The sequence below is a fragment of the Kogia breviceps genome, chromosome 9 (assembly GCF_026419965.1).
Source record: "Kogia breviceps isolate mKogBre1 chromosome 9, mKogBre1 haplotype 1, whole genome shotgun sequence".
Lineage (NCBI taxonomy): Eukaryota > Metazoa > Chordata > Mammalia > Artiodactyla > Physeteridae > Kogia > Kogia breviceps.
Genome location: NC_081318.1, coordinates 44,325,175 through 44,337,189, shown reverse-complemented (window position 1 = coordinate 44,337,189; position 12,015 = coordinate 44,325,175). Strand labels below are relative to the sequence as shown.

Here is a 12,015-nt window from a genome sequence, read left to right as displayed (position 1 = left end):
AAAAGCAGAAAGACCGTTATACTGCTTATCCTGCTATCTTTAAAAATTAACCCACAGATAAAATCTAAACTCCAGAGTCTGACACATCAGGCTCTCTTGTCAGCTCTGTTCTGCCTCGCCAGCCTCATCTTCTGCTGAGGGCCGTCTTCCGCCTCCCAGGGGTGCCATGTGCAGTGGTGCAGGATGTGCACTGCTTACACCCTTCCTTCTAGCCAGCTTCTGCCTTGGCTTAAATGTATTCCCTTTTCTCAAAATCTTTGCTTAATTCCTAGGAAGAATCAACTGCTCCCATTTCTGTAGTCTCATGGTCTCATAATGTTTTATGTATTACCTGCCTTTTAGTTATTTTTGTTTCTATCACTGTTGCTGGTCTGAAAACCTTAGACACCCAACATGTTTATTCATACTATTCCTTACACCTAGCCCAGAGCATAGCACAAAGGGAGTATTTTATAAATGTTAAGTAATTGAGATGAATCTGAAAATATATTACTAGGAATCAACAGTGTATACTAGTATCATATGGTAAAAGGAGCTTCTTATGTATCTGAATCTTCAGAGGTATCTATAAGTTAATACACTATTCTCTTCTTTGGGAAAGAAACATCTTTGGCCTTTCTTTTTTAAAAATTTTATTTAGTTTAGGCTGCATTGGGTCTTTGTTGCTGTTCATGGGCTTTCTCTAGTTGTGGTGAGTGGAGGCTACTCTTTGTTGCGGTGTGCTGGCTTATTGCGGTGGCTTCTCGTTGCGGAGCACAGGCTCTAGGCGCATGGGCTTCAGTAGTTGTGGCACACAGGCTCAGTAGTTGTGGCTCACGGGCTCTAGAGTGCAGGCTCAGCAATTGTGGCATGCGGGCTTCAGTAGTTGTGGCTCACAGGCTTATTTGCTCTGTGGCATGTGGGATCTTCCCAGACCAGGGCTCAAACCCGTGTCCCCTGCATTGGCAGGCAGATTCTTAACCACTATGCTAACAGGGAAGTCCCTGTTTATTTTATTTATTGATTTTTGGCTACATTGAATCTTCGTTGTTGCGCATGGGCTTTCTCTAGTTGCGGCGAGCGGAGACTACTCTTTGTTGTGGTGCATGAGCTTCTCATTGTGGTGGCTTCTCTTGTGGAGGACAGGCTCTAGGCATGTGGGCTTCAGTAGTTGTGGTACACGGGCTCAGTAGTTGTGGCTCGCGGGCTCTAGAGCACAGGCTCAGTAGCTGTGGTGCATGGGCTTAGTTGCTCCACGGCATGTGGGATCTCCCCCGACCAGGGCTCGAACCCGTGTCCCCTGCACTGGCAGGCGGATTCTTAACCACGGTGCCATGCAGCAAAGCCCTCAGTCTTTCTTTATGTCTCCATATAAGTACACCCATTTTTGTATTGAGCCTGACTTAGATTCCCAAGTTTAGTCTTGAGGAGGAAGAAGGGCTTCGTATAAATATGTGCTACTGCATTTATTCTAGATGGGGAGGGTCTTCTCTCCCTCTCACGTGTTACCTCTGCCTTCTAGCTTCAGGTGACAGAGTATGTCCGGGGAGAGTCAGCGTGGAGAGCCTGAGGGACATACTCCTCAGAGCATTCTCTCTGGTGCTATGAGATCCGGTATCCTCAGGCAGTTAACATATTTCATCAGATCTAAAATGTGCTGGTTGTTAGGAGCATCATTTTATGTGTGTCTCAAGAAAGTAAGAACACTGCCAAAAAATAATGAGATGATGTCAATTGTAAGATGTATCCCCAATCAAGAGATATTAAAATGTGAAAAAAATATGCATTATAGAATCAAGGAAATATGTTCTAGGTTCTGGGGCCCAGATTTACAGGGATCTGGCTTACAACAAACCTCTTTGCACTGATGATTAGACAGTGAGGAAGAAGCATGGCTTATAGTTGTTTTGGGATCAAGTGAGCTTATGCATGGGAAAACTAGGTTAGAACAGTCTGTAAGGCTGATGGCTAGCTGTCATTGCTCTTGCAAACGTTCATATTCTTGTCTGGTGCTCCTATGGCCTTGGAAAGGGAAGTGGGGGTGGGAAATGAACAAAGGAATTTCTTCTCTGGTGGGTTCAGGATACGCTTCTCACATGGGGTGGGGAGAATCAGTCTTCCTGCTTCTAATGTGTTTGGCGGATGCACAATATTGTTACAGAGCATCCGGGAGCCACGTGATGCTCCTTCCTCTTCTCAGAGACTCCATTCTGAACCACTTGAGTCATTTGTGTCACGTGTAAATCGACACAGAAGAGCAGTGTCTTGGCGTCCCTGCTGGTCTCCGCTGGGTGGAAGCTTCAGAATAATGGGATAATGGGAAGTGTGGCAGGAGACTGCTTATCGGGGTGTGGGAGAGGAGCTCCTTCTGGAAGAGGGGATCTGGTCCCACCCCAAGCCCACATGGGCTCTGTAAACAACGAGGCAGGTGCTGCTGTGGTTGCTCGTTCATCAGCGCTAGGAGAATCCATGATGGAGAGGATAGAGGGGAATGTGGGTGGAGAGCCAGAGGGGGCAGCTTGCAGGCAGGAAGCAGGAAGCTTGCAATGATTGGGAGGCCGGGAATGCACAGAAGGAATGAGGAGAATGTCTGGGAGAAAAACTGCAAAATAAAAAATAAAAATAAAATGATGACTTGAGGAAAAAGAATTAGCAGGGTTTTCAGAGATGACACATGAAAACAAATTGCTTGCTTGGATTTTTTTTAAAAAGATTTATTTATTTATTTTTGTCTGTGTTGGGTCTTCGTTGCTGCACGCGGGCTTCTTCTAGTTGTGGTGAATGGGGGCTACTCTTCATTGCGGTGCGTGGGCTTCTCATTGCGGGGTTCTCTTGTGGAGCACGCACGGGCTCTAGGCGTGCGGGCTCAGTAGTTGTGGCGCATGGGCTTAGTTGCTCTGAGGCATGTGGGATCTTCCCGGACCAGGGCTTGAACCCGTGACCCCTGCGTTGGCAGGCGGATTCTTAACCACTGTGTCACCAGGGAAGCCCTTGGAGGATTTTTTAAAAATGTATGTTGAAACTGGCCTCAGAGAAGAGTAAACATTTGTTATTTGATAACTAAATGAGTTCTCAAATATTCTGTAAGACTTTGAAACCCAGTAGTCCCACGGGAAGTTCCCCACGGTCCCTGGAGAGAGGCAGTGTGAGGGCGCCTCTGTGCTGCTGACAAAGGAGGGATTGTGTAGGGGGCAGGACAGACGACCCGCCTGCCCTCCCGCGGGCCTGGGGCCAAGGCATCCTGTGCCAGAATTGGCTTTGTTTCTGCTTCCTCCCAGGTAGGACAAATGCAAACGCGGTTTTAATTTGCTAGCTCCAGAGAACCAGCCTGGCCCTGGGAACCAGCTTGAGGAGGGAAGGAGGCTGCGGCCCTGCAGCCAGGGGAGGCTGGGAAGCCTGAGAAGGGGAGGTGACCAGGGGCATTCCCTTCCCTGTTGTCACCACTTGGTGATGGACATCAAGGGGGCGCCAAGATATCCAGGAGGCTTTTCTTCCTTGCCACTGAAGAACATTCCCACTATTTGCCTTTAGGATGTGATAGGAATGCCATCAATTTTGAAATAGATTTATTTTCAGTAGTGAATGAGGTGATTGAGCCAACTTTTATTTGTTTAAATTCCCCTGGGACCTTGGCCATCAAGGATAATTAACACCATGGCCCAAGTTCACAGTTATTTTTCTGGAGTCATAGGCTATTATTACAGGCACAAGCACTTCACACTCTCAAGGCCATCGGTTTATTGAGCTCTTCATGCTTGCTTTCTGCCGTGCCAAGCATATTATTTACTATTTGGAACCTGTGCAATAGCTGTTATTATCTCCATTTTATAGATGAGGAAAACTGAGAGATTATATTTCCTAGGGTCAAATTAAATTTGACCAGGATTCAAACTCAGGTCTTGCTGAATCCAAATCCCAGGGTCTTAACTACATTATATATATTTAAAATTTTCATGAAAATTTCTGACTAGCTACAACGCTGACTAAAACTTAGAGAAAAATTGCAAGACCAATACAAAGAACTTCCCCCCCACCCCGAACCATTGGTGAGAAGGTTGCCACTATGATGTCTCTTCACCTCTGAAAACTTTAGTGTGTATTTCCAACAAACATGGACATTCTCCTACATAATTCAATTAAAATCAAGAAGTTAATGTTGATACATTACTTTTATTTATTTATTTATTATTATTTTTTTTTTGCGGTATGCGGGCCTCTCACTGTTGTGGCCTCTCCCGTTGCAGAGCACAGGCTCCGGACGCGCAGGCCCAGCGGCCATGGCTCACGGGCTTAGTTGCTCCGCGGCATGTGGGATCCTCCCGGACCGGGGCACGAACCCGTGTCTCCTGCATCGGCAGGCGGATTCTCAACCACTGTGCCACCAGGGAAGCCCGATACATTACTTTTAATCCTCAGACCCCACTTAAGCTTTGCCAAATGTTCCAGTAAGGCCTTTTATTTATTTATTTATTTTTTTTTTTAACATCTTTATTGGAGTATAATTGTTTTACAATAGTGTGTTAGTTTTTCCTTTACAACAAACTGAAAAGGATCCATTCCGGCATGTCCAAAACTCTCGAACTCTCGAACTCCCTTAGTCTTCCTTTGATTTTCACCTTGACACTTTTGAAGATTACAGGCTGGTTGTTTTGCAGAATGTCCTTCAATGTGGGCTTGTCTGATGTTTCCTTATGATTCCATAGAGGTTCTGTATCTTTGGCAGAAAGATCACAGAAGTGATATGTTCTTCTCAGGAGGACACTCTTAAGTACCAGTGGGTTCATGGCCTAACCGGGGACTCTTCTGTTTCATTTTTAGGTGGAACTTAGGTAAAACATATAATATTGTTCTGGGATCTGGACAGGTCGTGTTGGGAATGGATATGGGTCTCAGAGAGATGTGCGTTGGAGAGAAGCGGACTGTGATCATTCCACCCCACCTGGGCTATGGGGAGGCTGGTGTGGGTGAGTATGCAGCAATGTTAAAAGGTGTTTGGGGCACATTCACCATCTGTATTTTGTGCTTATTTAGAACCACAATATGCTTCTTCCATTTAAAGCCCAAAGACTCTGTGGGACTTTTTTTTTTCTAATTTATTTTTGGCTGTGTTGGGTCTTTGTTGCTATGTGTGCGCTTTCTCTAGTTCCAGCGAGTGGGGGCTACTCTTCCTCGTTGCGGTGCGCGGGCTTCTCATTGCCATGGCTTCTCTTGTTGCAGAGCACGGGCTCTAGGCTCATGGGCTTCAGCAGTTGTGGCTCACGGGCTCTTGAGTGCAGGCTCAGTAGTTGTGGTGCATGGGCTTAGTTGCTCTGTGGCATGTGGGATCTTCCCGGACAAGGGCTCAAACCTGTGTCCCCTGCATTGGCAGGCAGATTCTTAACCACTGCACCACCAGGGAAGCCCGGGGACTTTTATTTAAGTATTTAGCATTTTTGTTTCAAGACCCGATGAATTCGGTGTTAGTGCCACGTTAATGGGATTAAGCAGGGGTTTCTGTGAAATAAACCTTGGCTCTTCAAACCCACATGTGGGAAATGTCCCTGAAAGGTCTTGCCAGGTGATTTCTCTTAGGTGAGCTAGGTGCTTCCTTGGGGGAACTGTTTCCCAGGACACTGGAATGCTGAACCTATAAGCTATTCAAGGAGATTTCCTTGTGGAAGAGATTGGTTTCAAGTTCTGGAAATACTGGCGTTACGTAGCCCTCACAGCTGTTACGGTTTACTTCATGATTTTGGCCAAAATGAGCCGCCCTCATGGGGGTGGATGGGAACCCCTTCTTTTTCAGTTTTTATGCCCCTGCTGTCTGGAGATGGAGGAGATGGGAAGTGCTAACTTATAGAAGTGATAGGCACTTTGGATTTTCTTTTTTCAAAATTTTTAAGTGATTGTAAAAGATACTCTCTGCTAATCCCCCCAATTGGAGAAGAAACACTTTAAAAAATATGTTGTATATCCTGTACGACCATGCTCCTATGATATAGATTATAGTTATAATATATAATTTAAAATAATGCACATTTATTTATAGTCACATACTTATAAGTTCTTTTGGGCCCATACTATATATACTGTTCTAGAATTTGTATTTACAAATCATATCCTGGATCATGATTTTAAGGCATACTGTATTATTCTTAAAGTTAAGCGGTTAGATTTATTCAAAAGTTCTACCACTGTAGTCTCTGCTAGTGGCTTTTAAACTTTTTTCACCAAGACACACAGTAAGAATTACATTTTATCTCACAATACACGTAAGCATGCAATTTTACCTAATATACATATCCATTTAATTTTATATATAAAATTAAAACTAAGTTTCATAAAACAATACCTATGTGCAATGTACTCTGATTTTATTCTATCACTTAATTTTAAAAAATGTTGGTCACCATTCTCTAAACTGATTTTGAGACTCACTACCCACAGTTTGGGAAAACCACTCGCTGAATGATGCTGAACTTTCTTGCTTTCGCAAGAGATGCCTCCATCTATGAGGCAGCTAGACCGGGGTGGCCGGGGGGAGGATGAGAGGGGCGTGCCCTCTGCCTTGTCGCTAACGCCCCCTCCTCCCGTCGCTGCGGCAGATGGAGAAGTGCCCGGCAGTGCTGTGTTGGTGTTTGACATCGAGCTGCTGGAGCTCGTGGCCGGCCTGCCGGAGGGGTACATGTTCATATGGAACGGCGAGGTGTCAGCCAACCTCTTTGAAGAAATTGACAAGGATGGTAATGGAGACGTCCTCCTGGAAGAGGTAACTGACCTTTTTGAACGGAAGTGGGCCCCAAGGAGCTCAGGGAGCCTCACTGGGCCGAGGTACCCATCCTGAATGTGAAGCCTCTCAGAGTGAGGACAGCTGTGCTTGCTTGTGATGCTGGTAACCTGCATGCTCATGTACCAAGCACTCGCACGCACACAGCCTCTAAGTTGAGCTCACAGTTCCTCTTTGAAGAAACCGAGGCCCTGAGAGCTTCAGGGCTTGGCTCCAGGTCTCACAGCTCTGGATTCAGCTCTTCATTCCTGGGTGCTCACTGCAGCCTGCCCTGTGCTAAGTGTTTTTCACATATATTATCTTGCTTGGCCTTCACAACAGCCTTGTAATCATCCCTATTTTTCAGAAGAAGCAGCTGTGCACAGAGAAGGTAAATGACTTCCCCAAGGTTGCACAGCCATCCAGTGGTTTGTACCCATCCCCGTCTGGAGCATCTAGATCCTGTGTTGTTTCTCCTGCACGAGACACCCCTTTGTGGAACTGGGCAATAGAGTCCTCTGTCTTGTCACAGCCTCAGGGAATTCCAGCTGTCCGCCTGTTCCACGTCTGCTTATTCAAGGACATGGCTCCAGCCTTCTCTCCTGTCTCTCTTCTGTCATCAACATTGCCCCAGCTACTGGATCGTTCACATTGGCCTGAGAACACGCTGCTGTTTTCCCTTCTCTTAATACATCTTTCCATTTCTTTTATGTCTTTGCTCCCTTTACAGCAAAAACCTCAAAAGAGTTGTCTGTCCTCCCTGCCTCCAATTGCTTTCCTTCTAATCCATTTCACACCCACTCCTGTTGGGTTTTTATCCCTCCATGCCACTGAACCTGGTCTCTCTAAGGCGCTGAACCTTACTCTTACTTCATTCAGCACAGCTGTCTCCAATTTGAGATGTCTTCCTTCCCTGGCTTCCACAGCACAGTTTCTCTGTGTTCCTTCTACCTCAGAGGTAGCTCCTTCTCAGGAGTCTTCTTCCTGGGCTCTTCAGGGTGGAGGGCCCCAGGCTAAGTCCTGAACTTGAGATCTTCTCCCCCTTTACGTCACTCCCTTGGTGGTCTCCTCCAGTCCCACGGCTTTACCATCCTTGTCCTGTGACTTCCAGATGGGCAGCTCTGGGCCCATCTTCTCTCCACTTCACACTCAGGTATCCAACTGCCCACTTGATATCTTCATTTACTGAACCTCCAATATCCACACCCCCGAACTTGCTTCACCCAAAGCCTTCCCCATCTCATTCGATGGCATCGCTTTCCTTCCAGTTGCTCAGATGAGAGCACTCAGTCATCTGACTCCTCTCCTCCTCTCACAGGCTAGAATAAATCCATCAGGAAATTATTCTAGCTGTATCTTGAAAATACATCCAGAACCGGACCACTTCTCATCACCTCTGCTCCACAGCATCTCAGTTCAGTGCCCACCACCTCCTGCTTGGACCTCTACGAAGTTCTTCTTGCTCTCACCCTTGCCCCTCACAGCAGCCAGAGTGATCCTTCTAAAACATAAGTCAGAGCATGGCCTGCTTCATCTCAGAACCCTGCAGGAGCGTCCTGTTGGGCTGTATCCCGCAGGCCTGAGAGCTAGTTGCCCAGCCTTCAGACTGAAGAAAGAGCCTAGAGACAGCGACAGAGACATCAACAACTTATGGGACAGGGGTATCATACAAGTCTGCAGCAAAAGGTCCTGGAGCTACCCCCCAACGCCCCGCCACTGTGTACGGCAGACAAGAGGCAGGACATAACAGGAATCTTCACTACCTGGGGGAGAAGGAGGCCACCATTTATAGGGGAATTGACATCAGGTTGGCTTATCAGTTACCAGGGAAACCAGCAGCTGGGGCATGTCCCTCACAGCCCCAGGTTAACGACCATCACGAGGGCAGAGGTTTCCCTTTACTAAACTAGCAGGTGGAGCCATTCTGGCCTAAGGAGTAGAAACACCACTAGCTGGGGCAGGGGGCAAGCACGTTCTTGTGAGTAGGGTGTAGGTGAAGCAGGGACTAGTCAAACAGGGGATGTACAGAGACAAGAGAACAGCCATCTTGAGTGGCCTGACCATACATCCCCCTATTTCCAAAGTCTTTGCAGTGGCCCACAAAGGCCCTCCACCACCTGCTCGCTGTAACCTCCTCTCCAACGAGTCTCCCTTTGCTGTCCTGTAAACACACCGGGCATGTGTCCACCCCGGGCCTTTTTACCAGCTGTTCTCAGCTCTGAAGACACTTCCCCTAGATAACTGTTGGGCTTGTTCCCTCACTTCCTTCAAGGCTTTGCACAAGACTCTCTTTAGCATTAGGGTTTTACCCTGACCACCAAATTGATCAACCCATTCCCCTAACTGCACTCTGGATCTTCCTTACTTGGCTCTACTTTTTCATTTTTCTGGAGCATTTTACTTTCTAAGTTAACATGTAGTTTACTTACTTTTTAAATGTTCCTTTTTAATCGTGTATCTTGTCCACTAGCATATGCTAGAATTGCAAGGGCAGGATGTTTTGCTTGTTTATTGATATATCTCCAGGGTCTAGGATGGTGCTTAGCCTACAGTAGACAATAAGTTTTTATTGTATGAATGAATGCATGAATTCTTAGAGGTGAGGGTGGTTAGGGGATTGGCCTTTGGTGGAAAACTAAGTGTTGATTTGGGGAAAAGGGATAGTTCCAGTGGCTGCTCTGTAGTGGCTGCCTGGGACCTAAGGGCTCCTGGAGTCATTTTGGCAGGTTTTTTTTTAACCTGCATCTGGAGGAAAAAACCCGGGTCGTGTAGCTCAGAAGATTTTGTCTGTTCTGCTGGCTCAGACTCAAATTCCAGCCCCATTGCCTTTGGGCTGCTCTGTTCAGGCTCCAGCTTGGTGTTCTCAGCTGCTGTATCTCATGGTCTGTCCTGCCCCTTTCTCTCTAGTTCTCAGAGTACATTCATGCCCAGGTGGCATCTGGCAAAGGGAAACTTGCCCCTGGATTCGATGCTGAGATGATTGTGAAGAATATGTTTACCAACCAGGACCGGAATGGAGATGGGAAGGTCACGGCTGAGGAATTTAAACTCAAAGACCAGGAGGCAAAACACGACGAACTCTAAACCTGACATGAGCCACTTGTGTGATGCCAAGCCCCCTGTTGTGGCAGAATGTGCAGTGAGGGTGCAAGGGTCTCTCAGAAGGGGAATCGTCAGCAAGTAGTAGGTGGGTCATATAGTACCTGGGACATACATCTGGGTGGGTTGATACACATGGTGAGAATTTTAGGCTGATGCCGGTGATACTAAAAAAATCAGTGCGGGTGCCTTAGCATGGGTTGTATAGAATATTGAAAATGCTGCATTGTCAGCAGTTGTTTTGAGAGCCTTCTGGGTAGTTTTGTTACTAAAGGAAAATAGTGTCATACAGAAGTTATAATCATCTTGGAGGGAACAGAAGAAAACATGTCTAGGATATTTACATAAAGAGGATTAAAAGTTTTTAACTTGCTGGTGTTTTAAAATTATTCTCCAGATGGCTAGAAGAGACAGAGGGCATGCCCCAGCAGGATTCCCAGACAGCCCCAGGAAAGTCTCCCAGTGGCCCGTATGGGCCCTGGTAATGCCCAACCTCCACCGTGCCTCTACTCACATACTCTCTCTCTCTCTCTCTCTCTCTCTCTCTCTCTCTCTCTCTCTCTCTCTCTCTCTCTCTCTCTCTCACACACACACACACACACACACACACACACACGTGCGCGCACTCTTCTAGTTAATCATACCCCACCTCACTGTGGTCCTCCTATTGGCTAGGTAACTTGGAGGTTAAAAAGAAAATCAGTGGACCAAACAAAAGGCATCTTGGACCATGAGTAGAGAATCTGATTCCGCATTTGTCACATAAGATTATCTTCTTCACTCTTGCTTATTCCCATCACTCTATCCCATAGCACCCTCTCTTCTCACCCTGACTTCTTTGATCAGATATAGATACACGTAGGGCTGGTGGCTAAGCCTAGCTCCAGGGTATCTCACTGTGGCCAAGATGGAAATGTCATCCCAACAGGTGAGCATAGACAAAGTGACATATTTCTGCCTCTCATTCGTGTCCTAGAGAAGGAGGTACCCTAAGGCCTGGGAGCCTCTCTCTGCATAGGACATTGTACCTGCTGGCCTGTCCCCATGTTATGCAGTAACCACCTTGCTGCCTCATGTCCTCTGTTCCCAAGTGGTGGTGGCACTCACCCTGCAGTAACCAATGATTTTCCTTTTGAAACAGCTTTGTTTTACTAATTTAAACTATTTTGTACTGATGTAGCCCTGAGATAGATAGTTCCTGAAAATGCTGTGCACTCATTCAATGGAATAAATGTTGGAAGATGACTTTTTCATAAATAAAATATTGAATTATATCATCAGGTTTTGTGGTGTTTTATTTGAAGTCTCATTTTTCCCATGAGAATACACCATGCCATCAGAATCCCCTTGGTAAAAACTCAGCAGGACTGAAGTGGAAGATTGCCATACGGTATATAGGGGATGTATCAGTCAGAGTCCTGGCTGGAAACATACCCTCATGGGGGACTTCTGAAGAGAAGCCAATGAAAGCACTCTTTACAGAAGCGTGGGCAGGGCTCAGGGGGCCCAGTAAGGATGTCGAGGTTCCCATGACCGCTGTTGGCCAACGACAGTAGGAAGCTGTTCCACCCCTGGGCCTGAAGGGTCCAGGGCAGCCTGGGTGGGGCTGCCTGGTAGGAGCCGGTGGAGGGATGCAGCCACTCCCAGAGCTGTGGCTGGCAGTGGAGCAGAGTGCTGAGGGAGGAAACACCCAACCTCTCTGTCCTGCCACTGGCTTCCATTAGCTGAAGCCAACCCGAAGCCAGAGGGCAAGGAGCTCAGGGGCTGGTGTTCTCAGGGATCAGTGTTTTGGGGTGCAGAGGAAGGTGGAGAATGACCGGTTGGGGTTGGGTTGGGAGCAAATGGAGAATAACTGGCACATGTATAGGGAAAAAACTATACATATATGCCTTTTTAAAGAGCAAATGTTCTGGTTTACTCTTTGCAGAGGCAACTTCAGGGACTCTGTGTGCTTTTGGGAGGGGAAGGAGGTGCCCATGGTCTTCCTGGCTGTTCCCTAACCCTCTTGTATGGTGCACACAGTCACTCGGCCTTTTCATTTAACAGAATTCCTTAAGTGCACTAGATACGTTTATGACCTGCTAAACTGAACTGCTCTTCGGAATGCATTTGACCTGTAGCACTTCATTACACTCACGTATCTTCATGAGGATAAACATCCTGTGCTTGTTCTCTACCCTAGATCGTTAGTT

General features: G+C 46.8%; 1 protein-coding gene across 1 annotated transcript in view; it reads left to right on the top strand.

Moving 5' to 3' along the window:
- Positions 1-11,097, top strand: part of FKBP9 (FKBP prolyl isomerase 9) — a 53,313-nt gene extending 42,216 nt beyond the window's left edge. Inside the window, exons 8-10 of the mRNA XM_059074648.2 lie at positions 4,798-4,943; positions 6,564-6,727; positions 9,632-11,097. Of these exons, the coding sequence (XP_058930631.1) occupies positions 4,798-4,943; positions 6,564-6,727; positions 9,632-9,808 (487 nt within the window). The 3' untranslated portion in view covers positions 9,809-11,097. The remainder of the gene's footprint in view (positions 1-4,797; positions 4,944-6,563; positions 6,728-9,631) is intronic.
- The last annotated feature ends 918 nt before the right edge of the window (positions 11,098-12,015 follow it).